The sequence below is a fragment of the Numida meleagris genome, chromosome 1, assembly GCF_002078875.1.
Source record: "Numida meleagris isolate 19003 breed g44 Domestic line chromosome 1, NumMel1.0, whole genome shotgun sequence".
In the NCBI taxonomy this organism is placed as follows: domain Eukaryota; kingdom Metazoa; phylum Chordata; class Aves; order Galliformes; family Numididae; genus Numida; species Numida meleagris.
In genome coordinates, this window is record NC_034409.1 from 140,489,052 (window position 1) to 140,508,502 (window position 19,451).

The 19,451-nt window shown below is 40.0% G+C and overlaps 2 protein-coding genes across 7 annotated transcripts in view; one reads left to right on the forward strand and one right to left on the reverse strand.

Moving 5' to 3' along the window:
* Positions 1,354–8,737, reverse strand: TEX30 (testis expressed 30). 2 transcript variants are annotated; one of them, XM_021415810.1, is made up of 5 exons: positions 8,628–8,737; positions 6,202–6,432; positions 4,601–4,652; positions 2,865–3,073; positions 1,354–1,701 (listed from the first exon to the last, which is right to left on the reverse strand). In XM_021415810.1, exons 2-5 carry the CDS (start codon positions 6,322–6,324, stop codon positions 1,528–1,530), a joined length of 558 nt encoding a protein of 185 aa, XP_021271485.1. In that variant the 5' UTR covers positions 6,325–6,432; positions 8,628–8,737; the 3' UTR covers positions 1,354–1,527. The 2 variants fall into 2 exon arrangements, with proteins under 2 accessions (XP_021271485.1, XP_021271475.1); XM_021415800.1 differs by lacking the exon at positions 8,628–8,737 and adding an exon at positions 8,159–8,287.
* METTL21C (methyltransferase like 21C) overlaps positions 8,171–19,451 on the forward strand; it is a 36,831-nt gene continuing 25,550 nt past the window's right edge. For 3 of the 5 annotated variants that reach the window (XR_002444023.1, XR_002444027.1, XR_002444024.1), the window contains exons 1-2: positions 8,171–8,306; positions 12,205–12,405. The gene's annotated coding sequence lies outside the window, so the exon portion shown is untranslated. Of the gene's footprint in view, positions 8,307–8,854; positions 9,413–12,204; positions 12,406–15,537; positions 17,448–19,451 lie in introns of those variants that run through there. The other 2 variants (XR_002444030.1, XR_002444025.1) reach the window with 2 other exon arrangements.

Below are 19,451 nucleotides of genomic sequence, written 5' to 3' on the forward strand. Positions count from 1 at the left end.
GCACTTGGTCTTGTTGAACCTCATCCCATTGGCTTCAGCCCAGAGATCCAGCCTGTCCAGATCTCTCTGTAGGGCCTTGCCACCCCCAGGCAGATCAACACATCCTGCCAGCAACTTCCTTCCATGCTTAACTTTCATCTGCCTGTTATTTCCACTGTAGTAAAGGCAAGCCTAAAGAGCAGTTTGTTCAATCACTTGATAAGCACTACAATTTAACTACAGTAATCTGGGGGCCTTCTTTTTTCTTTTCAGTAGCAGATGTATTCACCTGATCAAACAGTCACAGAAATCCTTGGAGCTCACCAGGGCTGACTCAGTATATTTTAAGCAGCTCTGCACTGTCACACACAAAAACTACTCCCGAGAAGAACCTCCAGGTTAGAACTGCCAGTTCACACAGTTCACAGCCAGTCACACTGTAGCAGCAAGCTGAAAGCCATAAGAATACTCAACAGCCAGAGGAGGTTTTAGGGAACTCTCGGCAGTGGGGATGAGACAACCATCTCAGAAGGCAGAATCAAGATGCTTTTCCCAGGACCAACCCAACCGTTTCAACTCCCAGGTATTCATTATTCATTCAGTTGATAAATTCATCAAAAGATTTGGTATCAAAATAATATTTGGATATATAAAAAACACCACAAATATTTACTTGGTAATCGTCACAGTATCATCGTAGAATGGCCTGGGTTGAAAAGGACATCAAAAATCACCTAGTTTCAACCTCCCTGCTGAGTGCAGGGTCGCCAACCACTAGACCAGGCTGCCCAGAGCCACATCCAGCCTGGCCTTGAATGCCTCCAGGGATGGGGCATCCACAACCTCCTTGGGCAATCTGTTCCAGCTCATCACCACCCTCAGAGCGAAAAACTTCCTCCTAAAATCTAACCTAATTCTCCTGTCTTAGTTTAAAACCATTCCCCCTTCTCCTATCGCTATCCACCCATGTAAACAGTCGTATCCCCTCCTGTTTATACACTTCCTTCAAGTATTGGAAGGCCACAGTGAGGTCTTCCTGGAGCCTTCTCTTCTCCAAGCTAAACAAGCCCAGTTCTCTCAACCTTTCTTCACTGGAGAGGTGCTCCAGCCCTCTAATCTTCTCGGTGGCCCTCCCCTGGACCCATTCCAAGAGCTCCACGTCTTTCTTGTGCTGGGGGCCCCAGGCCTGGACGCAGTACTCCAGATGGGGCCTCACAAGAGCAGAGGGGGACAATCACCTCCCTGTCCCTGCTGGCCACTCCTCTTTTAATGCAGCCCAGAACATAGTTGGCCTTCCAGGCTAATGCAGAACATTAAATATTACATACTTTATGAATGGAATTACTAAAAACAGTAGTGTCCAGACTAATTTGATGAATTTTCCATCTTTCCTTTAAAATTTTCTTTATTGTCTTGTGTATTTTTTACATTCATAAAAAAATTATTTACATATTAGACCCTGGAAAACACTTGTTTTCAAAAAAACATCTCCAACTGATGTGCTGCATTTAGGAAAAGCTAACTGAAGATATTACTTAACCACTAAAGTCATTTTTGCTCCAGTTCAATATTCTCTCTCAGCCAAGAAAAAACTTGTATATTTATTTCTTCCATGACATCATCTTCTGTTCGGCCTTTGACTGCCATCCCATGGTTTGCTTTATCAATCCAGTGGATTTTTTTAGGGGCTTTCATTTTGCTTGCCACACTTTCTAGCAATTGCTACAGGGAAAATAAGAATGGGAAAGTTAGAAATTTAGCTGCTATTAACTCTAGAACACACATCCTTCACTTTGCCTATGCAAGACATAATTGGCAGCTTTTAAAAACAAAATGGTTTTGCATGTATATTAAAAAGACAGCGATATGACTATATTCAGTAATGGAACTTGCTCAAAAATCTAGTCCTTGGCATCAGTCATTAACTGAAACACAGAACACCAGAAGTTTAGAACTTAAAATAAATGCAGAAGACATAGCCTTGTAAAGGCTGCTTCTTCACATTGATTAACAAATGCACAACTAGAGGGGAGTACTAGCAATAAAATGACAGAACTTAACTCAGATTGTCTACAGTGCCAGAAAATCAATATAATCCCCTTGAAAATAGCTTTGACTCTATTCAACTCTTTCAGTAAACAAAACTAACTAAAAAAAAAACTTGAAGAAGATTTCCCCCCCATTGAGACGGGACTACAAATATCTGCTGGCTGCTAACCAGACTAGTTTGAGTTACAACTCCTCATGGAAATGTTAAGACTACTTAGAAAGTGTCCATGCATACAAAATGGTAATTACACATTGTCCCAAATTCAAGCTGAACTGTTCATGAACAACAGATATCTACCTTGCAAGAAATCAAGACAGAAAAACGCTGCATTCTGATCACTGCACACCTGTTCTCAACAAAAATAATACTACAATAAATGGCTGACTTGCAGGTTGAACTGCTTTGCTAGAAAAATGTCACAGAAATGTGACAAATGTAGATTAGTACAATAGCAGTGCTTAGTTTCTGTAACTTGAAATGGTGAAAACAGAACAGCAAATAACTTGCACCTTCCACATGCTTCTTAATTTGTAAAATCTATCCTATTAAAAAAAGGACAAAACATTAAAATCAGAATTATTTAGGAAACTTATCCTTTTGTAAATAAAGCAGATGATCAACCATGATCCAGACATGCTAAAGAGTAAAAGAAATCAGCTCAAGTTTCTTTAAACCAGCTGAAGTTTTCTACCTAAAGCTTCCATCAGAGGAGATATATATTTAGAGAAGACTGCTAATCCAAGTTACAGCTGTGGATAACAGTACAAACATCACTCAGACTCATTCCTGTTCCTCCACACTACGCTGTCATGGCAAGATTTACAAGGATACTCACTTTTTCACACATCTCATCTGCTGATCCTGAGACAAACAGCACTGGGCACCTGATAAACAATAAATCTTCATCCCGGAGCTTGGACTGCAGTTTCGGTCGATGCAAAGGGTACGATAAACATACCAGCCCTTGAATGAAGCCATCATTATCATCATCCTGGCTAAGCTGACGTATCACAGAGGCAGCAGCTCGTGAGCCCATGGAACGGCCTTCCTCCCATGTTAAAATAAAGGAAAAAAGCACATCCACTATCACCTTATCTGCGTTCTTAGTGTTAACAACGTATGAAACCAATCAATATGAATGTATTTTAGTGTACCGGTAGTACAAAATGCTAGGTATGTTTATCTACTCCATGAAAAGTACAAATTATAAATTTAACGTTTTCCTGCTGAAGAGAATTGTCTGGTTGTAGTATGATTTCACGTAGCCATTTGAAAAAGGAATGAAAAAAGAAGATAAATGGACAGAGATCCTTTGGAACACCAGAAAGAACAACAGCCCTTCCTATTGGTGGGGGAGAGGGAAAGAAAGACATGTCCTACACTACAGACCCCTGGAATTTCAAATAACAATGCTATTACCTTGCATTGATTTTTTTTCACACAGCTTTAAACTTCACCGAATAAAAACGAAGTTTTACGCTCCTTACTACCAAAACTAATCCAACAAGTGTTTATGCACACATTAAATTTCAACTTAAATGCAGAAGGGGTAAAGAATAAAAATAAAGAATGAACTTGTAAACACAAGGTCAGTTAATAACACTGAGTGGATATCAAAACACCTCCTCAAAGAAGAAGCGTACGAGCTGACAATGCTCTATAATTGAGTGTCAGAAGTGGTTGATTCCAGTGGGATTAACTTGCATCAGGGCAGATTTGGTTTCGCTTAGTCGGACAACATTCTAAGTTTCCAGTATCAAGTTATTCCTGGTTACCCTCATCTACTTCCCTTTTCACACAATGTAGCTGATATTCTATCTGCCGCTAGAATTATACATCAAAACCTGCTTTGGGAAAATAGCTGTTTACAAGTAACCTGGATTCTTCAAGACCTTTAATTAGGAAGTCTGCGGGGATTATCAGAGAACTCAGAGTTCTATCAGAGAACAGCCTTGTAACTTACAAGTGATAAGCAAGTTTTCTCTGAAAGTATCTGCAGAACACGGTCTATTGCACTTTTCTTCATCTTTCTAAAAGATTTACAGTATCATGATGACAGTGAATAGATCTAGATGATCACGTTTCAAAACAAATTCTACGAAAATGTCAGGCTAGATATTCCCACCTCTGATCCAAGAAGCAGTGCTGTTCAAGCCAGCCATGAGACAGCTATGCACCCACCGGGCTTATCCACCAGCTACAGAGCTTGTAGGATCAGCTCCAGGTAAGGACGCCCAAATGCAGATCTCTAAATGGGCTTGGCACCTACGTTCTCATTGCAATCAGTGGACTTCTAGTCAATTTACAAATACTACAGAGCATTCAATTCTCTGTGAAGAAGATTCTCCTGACTGAACTGCTCTGTCTAGGCAATACTGACCAATGGGAGCTTTTTCAGCTTGTGCCCATGTTAGACACAGCTTTTAGTGCCTCCTGAAAACTGAGACCTGTCACACACATCTACTCTTTTACTTCTTACCAAAGCAGGACAGACTCCCAAAAATGGAGTAATTACAGATCGTTATCATTACAGTCAGTATACGAGAAAATTACAGATAACAAAAACCATACCTGCAAGGAAGACACCCGAAAGCTTATAATCATCAGAAAGCTTCAAGTATTCCTAAAGAAATAAGACAAGAAAGAAATATGACAAGTCAAAATTAAGACAGCTGAGAGGTTTTTTTTTGTTTGTTTGTTTGCAGACACTAAGCACAAAATGGGAAGCACTTTCAGCACTACAGATTAAACAAAGAACAGTTATATAAAAGTTACTTGTTTTTTTTCCCCATAAAAATCACCTCATTATATTTTGTAGCAAAAACATAATGAGCAATTTCACACTAGCTCTCAGCAAAATTTCAGACACATCATCAAGTTACCAAAATCTTAAATGTTCACTGTGTATCAATTTATGTATCTATGTACTCTTAGTCCATTAAATGCAAAGAAAAAGTAATAAAAATATCCAACACTGAGGCTTAAGGTCATATATTTTCAACAAAAAAAAAAACATTTAAGAGAGAGTCAGAACAGATAAAACTCACCAACGATTTTTTCAGTTTTGAAGAGATAACTAATTAGACGTTATCTTAGTAGAGGTCCTTAAATTACCTTTACACAGCAGCATATTAATAGAAACTCACTGACAACACTATTTCCTCAAAAAAGAATAAAAAACAGACCAACATTTAAGCTAACAAAGACCAACTTCAAAGTAGCATACAACTATGTAATTATATTACAATGACATCATGCAAATTAATTCCTTAACTGAACTTAGCTCTACAATGAAAGTGTCTGATGCCAAATGCAAGTGCTCAAGCTACCTTCTTACGCCCTAGTAAAAGTAGCTAGATAATCAGGGGAGCATTTCCACTCCCTCCTCCATGCTCTAGAACAAGAGACTCTAGGCTAAACATTGCTCATTTTAACAAAATCTAGGTACAGAAAAACATTTTAAATAATGCAGTAGCAGCAGAAATAGATAAACATGGGCATACAACAATTTAAATTGACTCTGAAATCAAAGACTACTTAGATTCTAGGGATCTCATATGCTACACCCAACTACACTCAATCTCTTTTGCCTTAAATTCTCCTGCATCTGCCCCTATGCATCTGTCCCACTGCATCCATCTCATTGAAGTCTTGTTCTCTCATCCCCAAACCTTCAGAGATCCAGCAGAATTCCCAGCTCAGCTTCCTTCCTCTGAAAATCCTCTCCCAAAGCCATACATATATCCCTTACTCTCCATCTCCTCAACCAAGCCTTTCTGTAACTCCTACCTCCCACTTCCGCCCTAATCAAATTCTTTCATTTTTCCCACCTACAGTTTTCCCCACAGAACATCCTTGCTCTCTTCAAAGACTTTTCTCAAGCTTTTCCTTCTCTCCTTGAGCTCAGAGCCACGTATTTACTGCAGCTGTTCCAGCTATTGTCCATATGAGAATTGTCCTTGCTCTTTTTGCACATGGGTACTGCTCCATTTAGCTAACTATACCAGCTAACTATCACTTCTCATCTTCCCACTGTTGCTTGACTAATCTCTGCTGGTAACTTAGGAAACTCAGAATTAGACAGAATATAAATACATTTATATATTTAAATATGTATGTAAATTCTTTCCATCCATGGATCTAAGCTTTGGCAGAATTTGGTCACTTCTTACCACAACTGTTTTGTAAGCTTTAGTCCTGTAAGCAATGTTAAGGCCTTTACAAGTAAACCGCAGGCACAGAATTCCCTCTGATGCAAGGTAGGCTGCCAAAGAAACTAACTGAGGGAAATTCATATCTCCTCCAGCTCCATGGGTAAGAATCACTCCATATCTTAATTTCTTCTTTGGGACACTAAAGACAGCATCAAGATGTTTGTTTCCAAAGGGTATTTTCACTTTAACCTACAAATGGAACAGAAAAAAAAGTCATTAAGAAGAAGAAATTATTTTTCCAGTCTGCAGATTATGATGAAGAATACTGGATAACAGAGGGGGAAAAAGATTACAAGTTCACTCTTACTCCCTCTGTTTAAGAGTACTAGATGAGTAACTACCTATGGCTCAAGGATTTTTCATGCAAAGATGAGCAAGTTATTTTACCACTCCACACATTTTCTCCATTAGGAAAAGCAGCAACCCTAGCTTCAAATGATGCTTCATAAACTGAAATGTTTCTTACATTCTCTATGTAACTATTTGAGAGTTAACTGCAATGATTGATTTAGATATTGTCTTCTACAATAAGAATTGCTAACTCTTCTACAAGAAGATCTAAAAATAAATAAGATTAACTTTTTAATATTTTCCTATAGAAGATTTTTGTCTCTCTCTTCTCTTATAGACCTTAATTAAAACAAGAGAATTAAGGAAGTCCCTAAACATTAATTGCAGCCAAAGGCTTTTGGGTCTGTAGAGCCATACAGATCATATAGGACCAAGACAACTCCATCCTGGCAGAAGTTGTTTAATCCTGTGGCTGTAGTATCAACATGCAAGCTTGATTACAAAGGGAAAAAGAGGGGAGATTTAGACTGGATATAAGGACATTTTTATTTATTTATTTATTTTCTACAGTAAGGGTGGTGAGACACCGGAACAGGTTGCCCAGAGTGGTGAAGGATGCCCTGTTCCTGGAGATATTCAAGGTCAGGTGGACCAGGCTCTGAGCAACCTGATCTAGCTGTAGGTGTCCCTGTTCATTGCAGAGAAGCTGGACTAGGTGGCCTTTATTGGTCCCTTCCAACTCAAAGGATTATACAATTCTATGAAAAGACTAAACCAGAATATTATAGAAACTAGTTTTGAATGCACTACTTTTAGATATTACAAGCAATCATAAGAAAATAACAAATAATTGATTTTTTTCATTTAGTATTCAACAACTAGTGGCAGATGTCACAAGATTTCATGCATTTTTATAACTGAAATTCTAAGATGAACCAAGGCACTTGCTCCTTAACCGGCACTCAAACCTACAGAAATGTAAAACACGAAGACACACCCCAGCAAGCGTTTCCAAACTACACAGCAGTAACTGCTCAACGAAGTGGCAGGCTGCATACTGTCACAGGCTGATTTTTCCCCAGGAGCAGGAGAGAGACAACCTAGATGCAGACAAAATCAGCATCGTGCTGCCAGAAATCTTCCAGTCCAGACACACAGCTGGACAAGCTGAACGAGATGAAAGGCCAGCCGACTTAAGGGGAACTGGAGAGCACGCACACCACGCTAAAACTCTCAAAAGTAAAGGAAAGCAAACTGGGGCTGGGATGAAAAGTCTGTTCTGCACCACGGCACGCCCTGCTACCACTGCTGCTCTCCTTGGCAGAGAGCCCACACAGGGACCACAAAGGAAGAAGGCGGCCACCAGCTGCCCTTCCCCACCACCTGAACACATACGCAGGATGCCACGTGGAGGACAGGCAGCATGAAGCGTGCAGTTGCCAGTGGTCACGTATGTATTGTACACAGACTGACAGAGGTCTGAATGTGCAGCACTTCTGCTTCTTGTCTGCTGAGACGTTGCTTCCCATGCACCTCGCTGCATCTCCAGGGATGGTGGGACTGAACTGGTCAGAGGCACACCCAAAAGCTCACGAGAGAGGAGAGGGAAGAGGACCGACCATACCTCTGCGTGCCCGCTCATTCCTCTCCGAGCTAAAGCAGAGACACGAGCCCAGCCGGCCCCACAGCAGCACGACCCGACACGAGCATGCGCCAACGGCCGCACGCCCGAAGCAGGAGGAGCGCATGCGCGCGCAAAAGCCGTCCCTGAGGTAATCCCGCCCCACGTTGAGTAACAGCCCGCCTCCCCCATCACCGACCCCACAGACAGTGCTGCAGTGTTTGGTTGGGTCCACGCAGGTTTTCCCTGTTGAAAGATAGCGGCTATGCTCTAACGGAGTGCTTGTGGTGTTTATACTTTCAGTATTTCATGGATATGTTCAAAATAGTGTTTTAAAATTGTCTGGCAAGTTAGAGGTCACTGGTCGGTTTGCTTTCATTATCAGCGTACAAAGCGCACGTAGGTTAGGACACGCTCTTTTAGCTGATCAGAGGTGCCATCCCAAATGGATCCCTGCTTTTTCCATGCTCACCTGTTAGAAAACAAACGTGCTCTGCCTTGCATGCTGCGTATTTCTTCTCAGAAAGAGTGGCTGCCCAGGGATGTGGTGGAGTCACCCTCTCTGGAGGTGCTGAAGGACTGTGTGGGTGTGGTGTGAGGGACGTGGTCATGGGCATGGTGGGCATGGGTTGGTGGTTGGACTAGGTGATCTGAGAGGTCTTTTCCAAACCTAACGCTTCTGTGATTCTATGATTCTATGCTGCTGTTGTGCTGCCAGCTGGGTGTTACTAAACGCTGACCCAAGTATTCAGTCCTTCTGAGAAGTTTAGCTGTAACTGCAGGCAGGAAGTCTTATTGGTCTAAACTCACTCTTCAGCCTACCTACCTTATTTCTCCTGCTTTTTATTATTCACTTTCTGTTTTTAGAGCAGTCCTCATGGAACATGTATCACATTAAATCTCTCCACGTTTAACTCCTTCCCGCTGGAAAACAATTTTCTTATGCTTTCCATATCTGGTGTCAGATTACTTCCTATTTTCTCCATCATTTTCTTAACCCTGTCTTCTTTACAGTACTTAAAACTCTTCTCTGCATATACACAATATTCAAGGTAGGCTAGCTGACATCCAGTACAGTCTCGAGCTGAGGAAGGAGAGATGCTGCCATTCTGTAGCCTCTGGCCCTTGGGAGTACAGTCAACCTGACCTGGTTTTGCTGCACTTTTTCTGCGATTACTTTCCTTCTGGAAGATAAGGGCCCTTCATTATGACACAAGGGTCGCTAATATTTCAGAGACTTAGGACCTTGAATCAGAAGTATGTATATTAGACTCAAACTTGGGGATATATATTTATGATGGATACTTTCTGTTTTTATGGATTTCTGCATATTTAATGAAATATGTTGAGTAGAATTACATTCATATGCAAGGATATTAAGGTTTTTTTTTAATTAAATTTTGTAACATAAGGCAGCTCTTATCTAGCTACTCAAAATTAGATTTCAGTATTTTTAGGGGAACATGTAAGCAGATTCTGATTGATTTTCAAGTATGCTGAGTAACCCCTCTGAAGTCTAAAAGTGCTTACTGCCAGGGGTCTTTAAAATTAAACTATTTTTCTTTACATGCTTAAATGTGAATTAGGAGTCTAACTGTAAACTCCCACATTTGAAAAGATTGTTTATGAATATTTTATTAACTTCCAAATTAATGTTTTTAATGAAACATCTAAGAAAACTTGGTTTGTATTATTTCATAACTTTAACCTTACATCACTTCTGGAAATAGAAGTTTATTCTCAAAACAATATCTGATGTGCAATAATCTAAATTTATCATCAAATATGAAAATTATGACAGATACGTGGCTTGAGGTGTGTCACTGAGAATATATGTTGTGTGTTATAATAACATATACACTGCGGTAGGCACCTGTGACAGATTTGATATGCCAAAGACAGCTGGGTTTGAAGAAACAATGGCTGTTTATCAAAGAATGACATTATCCAGAATCTAAACTTGGGACTTGTTAGATTTTGGGACTGCATCACACAGATGCTTACATTCTGCAGTTAGTGATGTCATCCGCCAGCAAAGTCAGTAAGCTTCTTAGTTAGAGCTTCATTTGGGACCTGAGACTAATCAGAAGGTGAATTACTCAAGATGAACTTAAACCTTTTCTGTTAGTGGTAATTTTATAATTAATAAAGAAGCTGTTGTGTGGATGATCATTTAACACTGATAACATCACTGTTTTATTGTTTTAGTTTTTATTCTGATCTCAGCTTACTCATTGCATCCATCATTAATTAGCTTATTTATGCTGTAAGATATCAGTAACATTTACTGTAATGTTTATTACGTGTATTTGTTAGATAATGATTTTTATGAAACCGTGGCATGTCCAGGGAACTGGGTATTTTTTAATAATCTATTGGTCACAAACTCCAAGAGCACAGATAATGCCAGGTAACAAATGTGCAATGCATAAAAACTTTCTTTCATACCGCACCAGACTCTGGGAAGATTTTTGGTTTTATAATTGTAGTGCTAAATGGAGGGGCTATGCTTTGAGTAGAGATGTGTCATCATAATATGTGCTTCTGGAATGGCAACTTTTGGATGCTAAACCTTTCTCTTGGTCTTCATGAGGGATTTTGTGTTCTTTCATTATTTTTGATAAATGCAACCACTTCATTTTCAAGTAGCAGCTGCTACAATTCATTACTACACTGAGCTGGGGATTGTTGGCAGTAGGTAGTCCTGGCTATTCTTTCCTTGGCTGTCAGTAAACTGACCTGGCTAGGAAACAGTGGAACAAACTTTTGTGGTCCCACTGCTGCATCAGAAGAATTAATACATTTGGCATGCTCATATAATCTGTGAATGCTAAACTCTGTTCCGTACACGTTTTCATTCTGAAATTTCACTCCATTTCTATTTGTTGCTCTTCATCAGATAAATAAGCACGTTTAGGAATGGTAACGGACACTGTTGTCACTGCTAGGATTACCTTTATTTGTACATTATAAGAACATTAAGATATGAGACTCTTTAACATTTAATTCTCACTCCAAAAAAACTAATACCCCCTGCAGTCTTGCCATCAGCAATCTAAGTGTTACTTATCTGGATGTTATTGCTATTTATAATTTTAAACAGAATGTTACAGCCCCTAAACATGAGAACTCAGCACATTTTTCTTCTCATTGTAAATTCCTAGGCCATTTTCGTTTCTGTTAATAAACTGATTCATTCTAAGATACAGAAAATGACATTATGCCTCTCTACCTTCAATTCACACAAAATCACATGGATTAGAAAATGAAGTCTGCAGGAAGTTTAATCAAAATTATGATACTCTAGTCTGATAGAAAGAACCAGCATTATCTGTTACTTTTCGCAAGATCTGCTACAGGAGTAGAAGGAAAAATAGTTTGGTTTGATACAATTAGCAGATCCATTCTGGATATTTAGCATCTTTAAGTAGATTTCCATGTACACAAAGAGTGTGTATTTTTTTTGTGTCTAGGGACTGAAGTTAAACCAAAAATTCTAATTATTGGCTTCTCCATATATTCCTTTTTTAACTTTACACTATTGTCATAAATTTGCATATGTAACAAGACCTAGTTTGCTACCAAGTGTATGCTTTTGATTATAAGCATCCATACACATACATACACACATGCATGCTAAAAGCATTAGCAAGCAAGGAAACCTTGCAAATGTCTGAAAACTGATTGACAGATGTAGCTATGGATGGCCTCAGATGGAATTTTTAAAAATCTTTGTACTGCTAAGATTCCTCTTCTAGCTTGCTGTGTGTCCAAATGATAGCTCAGACATAAAGCTAGCTATATGTATCAAATCTTCAGCTGCACATCTTTAATGCTAATTAAAGAATTCTCTGCTGGGATGCTTACATAACTAGAGAGCTACTTTAAATCCTTGTGGTGCCGTGCAAAACTACGTTTGGTGCTGAGCAAACTGGTGAATTCAGCTGAGTGCATATGCTCCATGCACCAGTGCTTTTGGGAGTTGGCATCCTGCTTGGCATCCTGCATTTAGTGCCATATCTACAACTAATATCCTTCCTCTTCCACAGTGTCCCTCCCAAGGAGAAGCTAACCAGAAACAGTGTTGGTCAAGAGTTTCCAATCCTCAACTCTACTATCAACTTGGTTTTTACAAGTGTGCATCACATTTTTGAACAGCTACCTGCAAGGCAATCATTGAGTATGCTGTCAATGATCACTACTCCACCTCTTTGTGTTCTGCAGTTTCAGTTGCAAAATTTATGAAAGAGGTGAGTAGAAATTTGAATAATACGTGGTGACCAATCTAAGATGCTCTTTGAGTAAGGCTGAAACACCTGATCTGACAGTGCTGTTTCTATCTTGTACTGGAGTCAGTCAGCTAGAACTCAGCTGAGATTAACGAGTCAAAGCAGATATAACATTGTATAGAAATGGCTTTTGAAGCAGCTTCAAAGTCTTTGATAGTCTGGGAGAGGAGATTTGGGAATGCTGCGGATAGTAACATGTTGTACACGTGGATCATTTAAAATCAAGAAGTTAGAAGAGCAGAGGGCAGAGGGCAGAAGAGAAAGTAGAGTATGACTACAGTAGCCTGTCCAACAGTATTCTCTTGGAGTCACGAAACACAGGATTGCTCAGGCTGAAAGGTCCAACCTCCTGCTCAAAGCAGGTCCAGAATTATTCTCCCTGTGAGATTGCCTCCCCTTACATCTGTCGTCTTATAAGCCTGAAATTACGCCGTTGTTTGTCTCAGGCCATGGGCTGTGTGCTGATTTACTGGCACAGGACTCAAGATTTGTCAGGGCTTTGTCTGGACTTGCCTTCACCTACTAGACATTTGTTTTAGCTTGTAGCAACAAGTATCTAACGAACAAGCGATCATTAACCTACCTTGTTTTAGCTTTTTATAAGCTTTGTAAATTTGTGCCATGTAAATTTATTGTCACGTAGCTTTGTGCTAATATAGCAATGATAAGCAGTTGTTTTGCATAGGTTGAGCTATGATTTTATTGAAGTGCAGTGTATGGGAGTACAGAACTGACAGCAGAGGCCTTCAGAACAAAGACGGGAGAATGCTGGAGGCGCCAGGGCTATAAACAACTCACGGATGGCAATTACTGGGGATCAGAGAAATGCAGTTATGTCAGACTTGGTTTAGAGATAACAAAGGCAACAAAGGCATAGATAAAACACACCATAAGTGGCAAATGTAGGTGTACCAGGGAATAACAGACTTATGAAGAAAGAGCGTACAGTGCGTTAGCAAATTTATAAAAATAACTTTGGGTGGATCCCAAAGTGAGAAAGAAGAAAGCATCAACAGTACTCTGAAAGATTTGAGATAGTGACCTCTCATGGTATCACTGTTGACTGAGTGAATGCTTTCACTTAAACAAGCATTGCCCCTTTTTAAGATTTGTATACTTCTGTTTGCTGGCATAAGTGCAGTTTGGGGCACTATCTCCTAGCAATAAATGGTTTGTATTTCTATTGTATTAAGTTACTTTTGTAGGCCTCTTTACTGCTAAAGTTGGTCACACAACTGCAGCAAAAATTTGTCTTGCAAAAATGTTTCATCAGCTTCTGGAGTGCTATTCACAGATGCTATATGTCTGCCAACAAAGTTCAAAATAGCAAAAAAAAGACTGTCTTTGGCTGTCAGAAAACTGCCCAATGACCATCCCCATGTCATTACTGGTATTTTGCAATATCCTTATGCCCGTGAGTATCCTTTTAGGATCAGTTTTTCATCCTGAATCTCATTTTGTTGTTTTTAGACTATTTTACTATTCTTTATAAGTCCTCTTTATCATTTCCTACTGTGCATTCTTTTTTTCCCCATATTCTCCAGCTCAGCAAACCACAGATAATACGCAATGTGTTTTATCTCCCAAGTAAGGGAAGACTTTACATAAAGCTAAGATAACAGTTTCTCTGATACAACACCAAATGTGTCCTGACCTATTTATTTTTTAAGCTTATTGCTCTGTGAAGTTAATCATGTCAGGTATTCTGACTTCTACTTTAAGTAACAGAATGCATGTCAAAAAATCTGCCTTCCTTTTACAAGGCTTCGTGCCAAGTGGTTATAATCACTTCCATGAAGTTCTGCAGGGGCAACAGATTACTAGAATCCACATGACAACTTTTAGCCTCAGAAATGTTTGGCACTTATTTTCCTCAGCACTTATAAATCAGTAGATTATATGACATGAATGCTCAGAAGAAAGATGAAACAGGACTTCATCCACAGTGAATGCTTCAAAGATCCTATAGTATCACACAGGTCTTATTTATGAGGGACCGGTCATCCTAGTTTTAATCTCTGAAGTGGACAAGCAGCCTTGCCTTGATCACCTTGTTGCTTTAGCTAAGCCCAATCATTTACTTTGGAGACTGCATCTAAGATCACGGGTCCCTCACACGTCTGTTCTGCAATTAATCTCATTAGATAAAAAACAACTCAAAAAAAAAGTTCATTGCACTTTAGCCTTCTGTGAAAATGCTAAGGATAGTAACATTACACTTTGAAGTTAAGAGAACATATTGCCGTAGGAAATTTGTACGTCTTTGCCAATGGCAGCAAATCAGAGGATGCCTGAGCAATGACATCAGGCACAATGACCCTGAAGTCGAGAGGCAAGCTAGTGATAAAATCAGAAGGAGGCAGGCTTGGCAAACTGCATCACGCATATGCCAACTTGGTCTGGTGCATGCAGCAAGACTTTGGCCTTCTGCTTTATAGCATGATGGACAGGAGCAGAACTGATGAAAGGGGTGGTGAAAAGGGGACCTGGAAAAAGATCATCTACAGGTTGGAATTTATAGTGCTATTTATTTTGTAGTTTAATTGCTGCTTTCAGTCATTCAAATTTTATATACTCCAAAGGGAGTATTTTCTCCCCGTGTTTTTTATTTTTTTTTTATTTTTCTCATTTTCCAAAGTGAATAACTGAAAAGTTTCTAAGCAGTGAGTTTAGAATTTTGCCCCTTAAGATAGCAAGTCACTTCCAGATTAAGGGAGACCTATCAGTCCTCAATTTGGATCAGGGTCAGGTAGTCCAGTGTTGTACTATTTCAAAATCAGTCTTAGGATCCAGTGGTGTCAGACTGTGCTTGTAAACTTTTTGTTCTCTTGGATGCTAGGTTCCCTTTGAGCTCTTGACCCCATCCAAATGCTGGGCTGAGATTATAGGCCCTCACACGGATTGTTCCCGATCCAAACCAGAAGTCAGATAACAATTTGTATCAGCTCAGAAGGAGATCAGATTAGTGAATTGGTGAGATCAGTCAGCTGAGCTGTCAAAGAAGAGCTGAAAAAGACTAATGCTTTTGCATCACTTTTGCAACAGTGAATCATTCTATTAAAAATCTTACAATTTCTTTTCAATTTATTTTAGTGCAAACCATGGAAGGAGATGCAGCAGAGCTTTATCTCAGTGGATGCTTTGACACACCAAAAGGCTGTGCTGCCATTCAGTGAGACCTGGACAGGCTGGAGAGATGGGCAGAGAAGAATTCTGTGAGGTTCAAGAAGAGCAGGTGTTAAGTTCTATACCTGGGGAGAAATAACTGCACGCATTAGTGCAGGTTAGGGGCTGACCTGCTGGAGAGGAGCTCTGCAGAGAAGGACCTAGTTGTCCTGGTGGGCAACAGGTTGGCCATGGGCCAGCAGTGTGCCCTTGTGGCTAAGAAGGCCAGTGGGGTCCTGGGGTGCATTAGAAAGAGAGTGGCCAGCAGCAGGTCGAGGGAGGTGATCCTGACCCTCTCCCTGTTCTGATGAGGTCTCATCCAGAGTACCGTATCCAGTTCTGGGCTCCTCAGTTCAAGAAAGACAGGGAACTTCTACAGAGAATCTGACACGGGGCTACAAAGATGACTAGGGGCATCTCCCTTATGAGGAAAGGCCAAGAGGCCTGGGGCTGTTCAGTGTGGAGAAGACTGAGAGGGGATCTTATCAATGCTTATAAATATCTAATGAGTGACAGTCATGTGGGCAATGGGCACAAACTGGAACACACGAAGTTTCATCTGAATGTGAGGCAGAGGTTCTTTACTTTGAGGGCTACAGAGCACTGAAACAAGCTGCCCAGGGATGCTGTGGAGTCTCCTCCGGAGATATTCAAAATCCACCTGGATGTTTTCCTCTGTAACCTACTCCAGGGAACCTGCTTTAGCAGTGGGATTGGACTAGATAGTCTCCTAAGGTCCCTTCCAAACACTATGATTCTGTGATTCTGTGACATCGCTGCAGTTATGATCTTGTAAGCGGTAGGGCATTTTTCTAGGACCATAGAATCAGAAACCACGTAGGTCATCTAGTTCTTTACCTGCAAGTGCAGCATTAGCCAATTTCAAGTCTGAATATTTTGAAGTCTCATATCTCCAGCACTAACTTCATAATGCCACTTCTAAAGCTTATTACCAGATTTTGCATGTGAGAATCAGGTACCTTGATCATTATTCTTTGCTGCAATGTACTGCTGGCATCTCTGTTTTTCCAAAGGATTAAAACCTCACCTTCCATAGCTCTGGAGCTCTCGTCAGAGAGCTGTGATGTTATTAGCTATGAATATCTTGTGGACTACAAATTGTCTAAATCCTAAATATGACTTTTTTTTTCACCCACTGCTAAACATAACAGCATATCAGATGTGGCATGTTCCATGACTTCTTTCTTTGTACCGTTCACTCTTCCCATAGTCAAACTGGGCACAGCACTTCTCTCTGGAAAGTATTTGCATGCTCCTCTTTGTAGCAGATGTGTTGAGATCCATCAGATGAATTCCTGGGCAGCAAAGGCCCACCACACTTCCTAGTGCATGGCGCTAGGAAGAAAAGGGAGTGGAGAATCACCTTTATACAATGCCAGCAAGAATGTGGAGAGGACCCCAAGAGAAAAGCAGAGACCATTGCCTTTTATCTTACAGAATGCATAAGCCCTAACACTTCTGCATGCGTTTTAGCTGCATCCACTGTGAATTTCCTGTGTTATGAAGACTTTGAGAGAAATTTTCTCCTTCATCACGCAGAAGATGACAAATGCTGATGAGGTCCTCACCTGGCCATAGTATAATCCTCTCTATTAACAGCAGGATCTGTTGCTGTCATGGCACATATCTTCAAGTGAAGGAAAGTTTGATGTTCTACACTGACTTCAAACCATGCTGTACCACAGCATGGTTGTTCACTCTTGCACTGATCAAATCAACTTGTTATTTTTACATGTTTCATGTAAAAATATGTAAGAACAAGGGCTGTAAACTCTAGAGTTGTAAATACACTCCCAAATAAAGTCATCGAAGAATTACATCTCCTTTTAAATAAAATCAGTGACTAGTTAAATACTTTGACCATAACACATTGTATCAATGTAACACAAAGAATCATAGAAATCCACACAATAAATGTATTTAAATAATTCCTTATATCCTGAGCTTTATCTATATCAGAGAGTGAGGCAATACCAGTGTATACCCTCAAGCTGACAATCATTCTCACTATTTAACTGCTGGTATGAGCCTTGGCACAGTTCTGGCTGATGCCAACTAGCCTTCTCCCAAACATAACTTGGGACATAGCATGAGGATGAGGTTACCTTGTTTTTTGCAGAGAAAGAGATGAATGTCATGGTTGCGTTCCATGTCATTTCACCTATCTTCTGAACTAAGCCCAAGCCTTTTATTTACCAGAATGGACATAATCACCGATGAGGTAATTTGTCATTTCTGTTCTGTTGATATCTGACATACCTTCTAGTAGCTGTGGAGAACTTCATTATGACAGCAGTCATCATGCTTGCAGAAACACAGCTCCAAACAGGGGAAGGAAGAGATTGTGCCAGTTCAAACAAACTGTGTAATCTGTTAAGTCCTTTCAGCCCTCTCCCTCCCAGAAAGCTTATTATTAAAGAGCATGATTAATATGATGTTTGTTTCCCCTGTGCCAAGGGGAAATGTGCAACTCTGCGTCTTCTTTTGAAATGGATTGCTTGTTTTCTAGTTGCACACACAGTGTAGGATATTACATATTTCTTTTCATGTTTATATGCTGAAGTATTTATGTGCCAAGTTCCAGTCACAGGGCTTGTCTGTATAATACTGAATAGCGCATAATAAAGTTTAATACTGGCTTATACTTAAGTTCCATTCTGAGTTTGGGAAATGTCCCAAGGAAACTAATTGCAGCGAGTCAGCAACAAAGCTGGCTGACAGCCCTCTTTATTGGGTACACTGGCAACTGTATGGAACCAAGCAATGACTTGCAATTCTTGCCGAGAGGTTTCTCTAGCCCTTTGCTCAAACACCTCAAGACTCTGGGAAGATGAATATTTCACAATTTTACGGAGATTTACTCCTTTAAGTTCTTGTGCTTATGGGTTCTTTGTTCTGGCTGCTTTTTATAATAATTCTTCAAGTATGTTATTATCTCGAATATTACTTTTTCTCCTCCAGCAACTACATCTCTTTCTTTACCCTTCCAAGGATACTTTCCACATCTTTCCTTCTCTCTTTCTTCCCATTCTTCCTTTGGAGCCTTAAATCATCCAGTGGCAGTTGTGGGTTTTGTTATCTTGAGGAAGGTTTAGTTCTGCATTGCTTGTACTATCAGTCTCTCATACAGGCTGCAGGCAGTTTGTTAATTACTTGGATGTATCACTGGGTATTTGTTAAGCAGTAAGAGCACTGAAGCCACCAAAGTGGCAGCCATGCTCCTAAACCTAATAGATGTTATAAGTTAGCTGTTCGTATGGAAAGCCTGTTGTTGGCTTTGGACACAGATGCACACGGTCCTCCCAGATCCTACTGAGTTATTGTCTTAGCCATAACTACAGGAGTGTAACACGTGTAGGCTTCTTCCATCTGCATCTCAGGGAGGAGGAGAAACTGCCGATAAAAGCAAAGGAACAAAATCACTGAAATGTTAATAAAAAGGTTTTCCCTTTACCAGCTTACTTTTCCCAATTTCAAAGGAGCTGTAAAAATAAGACCACATATTTGGAAGAAACATATACATTTATTACACTATTTAAAAGTCAGCAGATCTCTCAGCTAATGATAAAAGGATTTTCCAGCTGCAAGGATTGGTTAGAACACCTTGAGCATCACAGGAATCATTGGTAATGTTTTCTACACTGTCCAGCGAGTGAGTACAGATGAAAACTTGCAGTACATACCCATTGGTAGGCTCTGTTTGCGGTCAGGGAGCTTCCCATTCTTCATTTGCAGTGCTAATATCATGCTTATTGGAGAGAATAAAACATAGCAGAAAAAGAAAAGAAAAGAAAAGAAAAGAAAAGAAAAGAAAAGAAAAG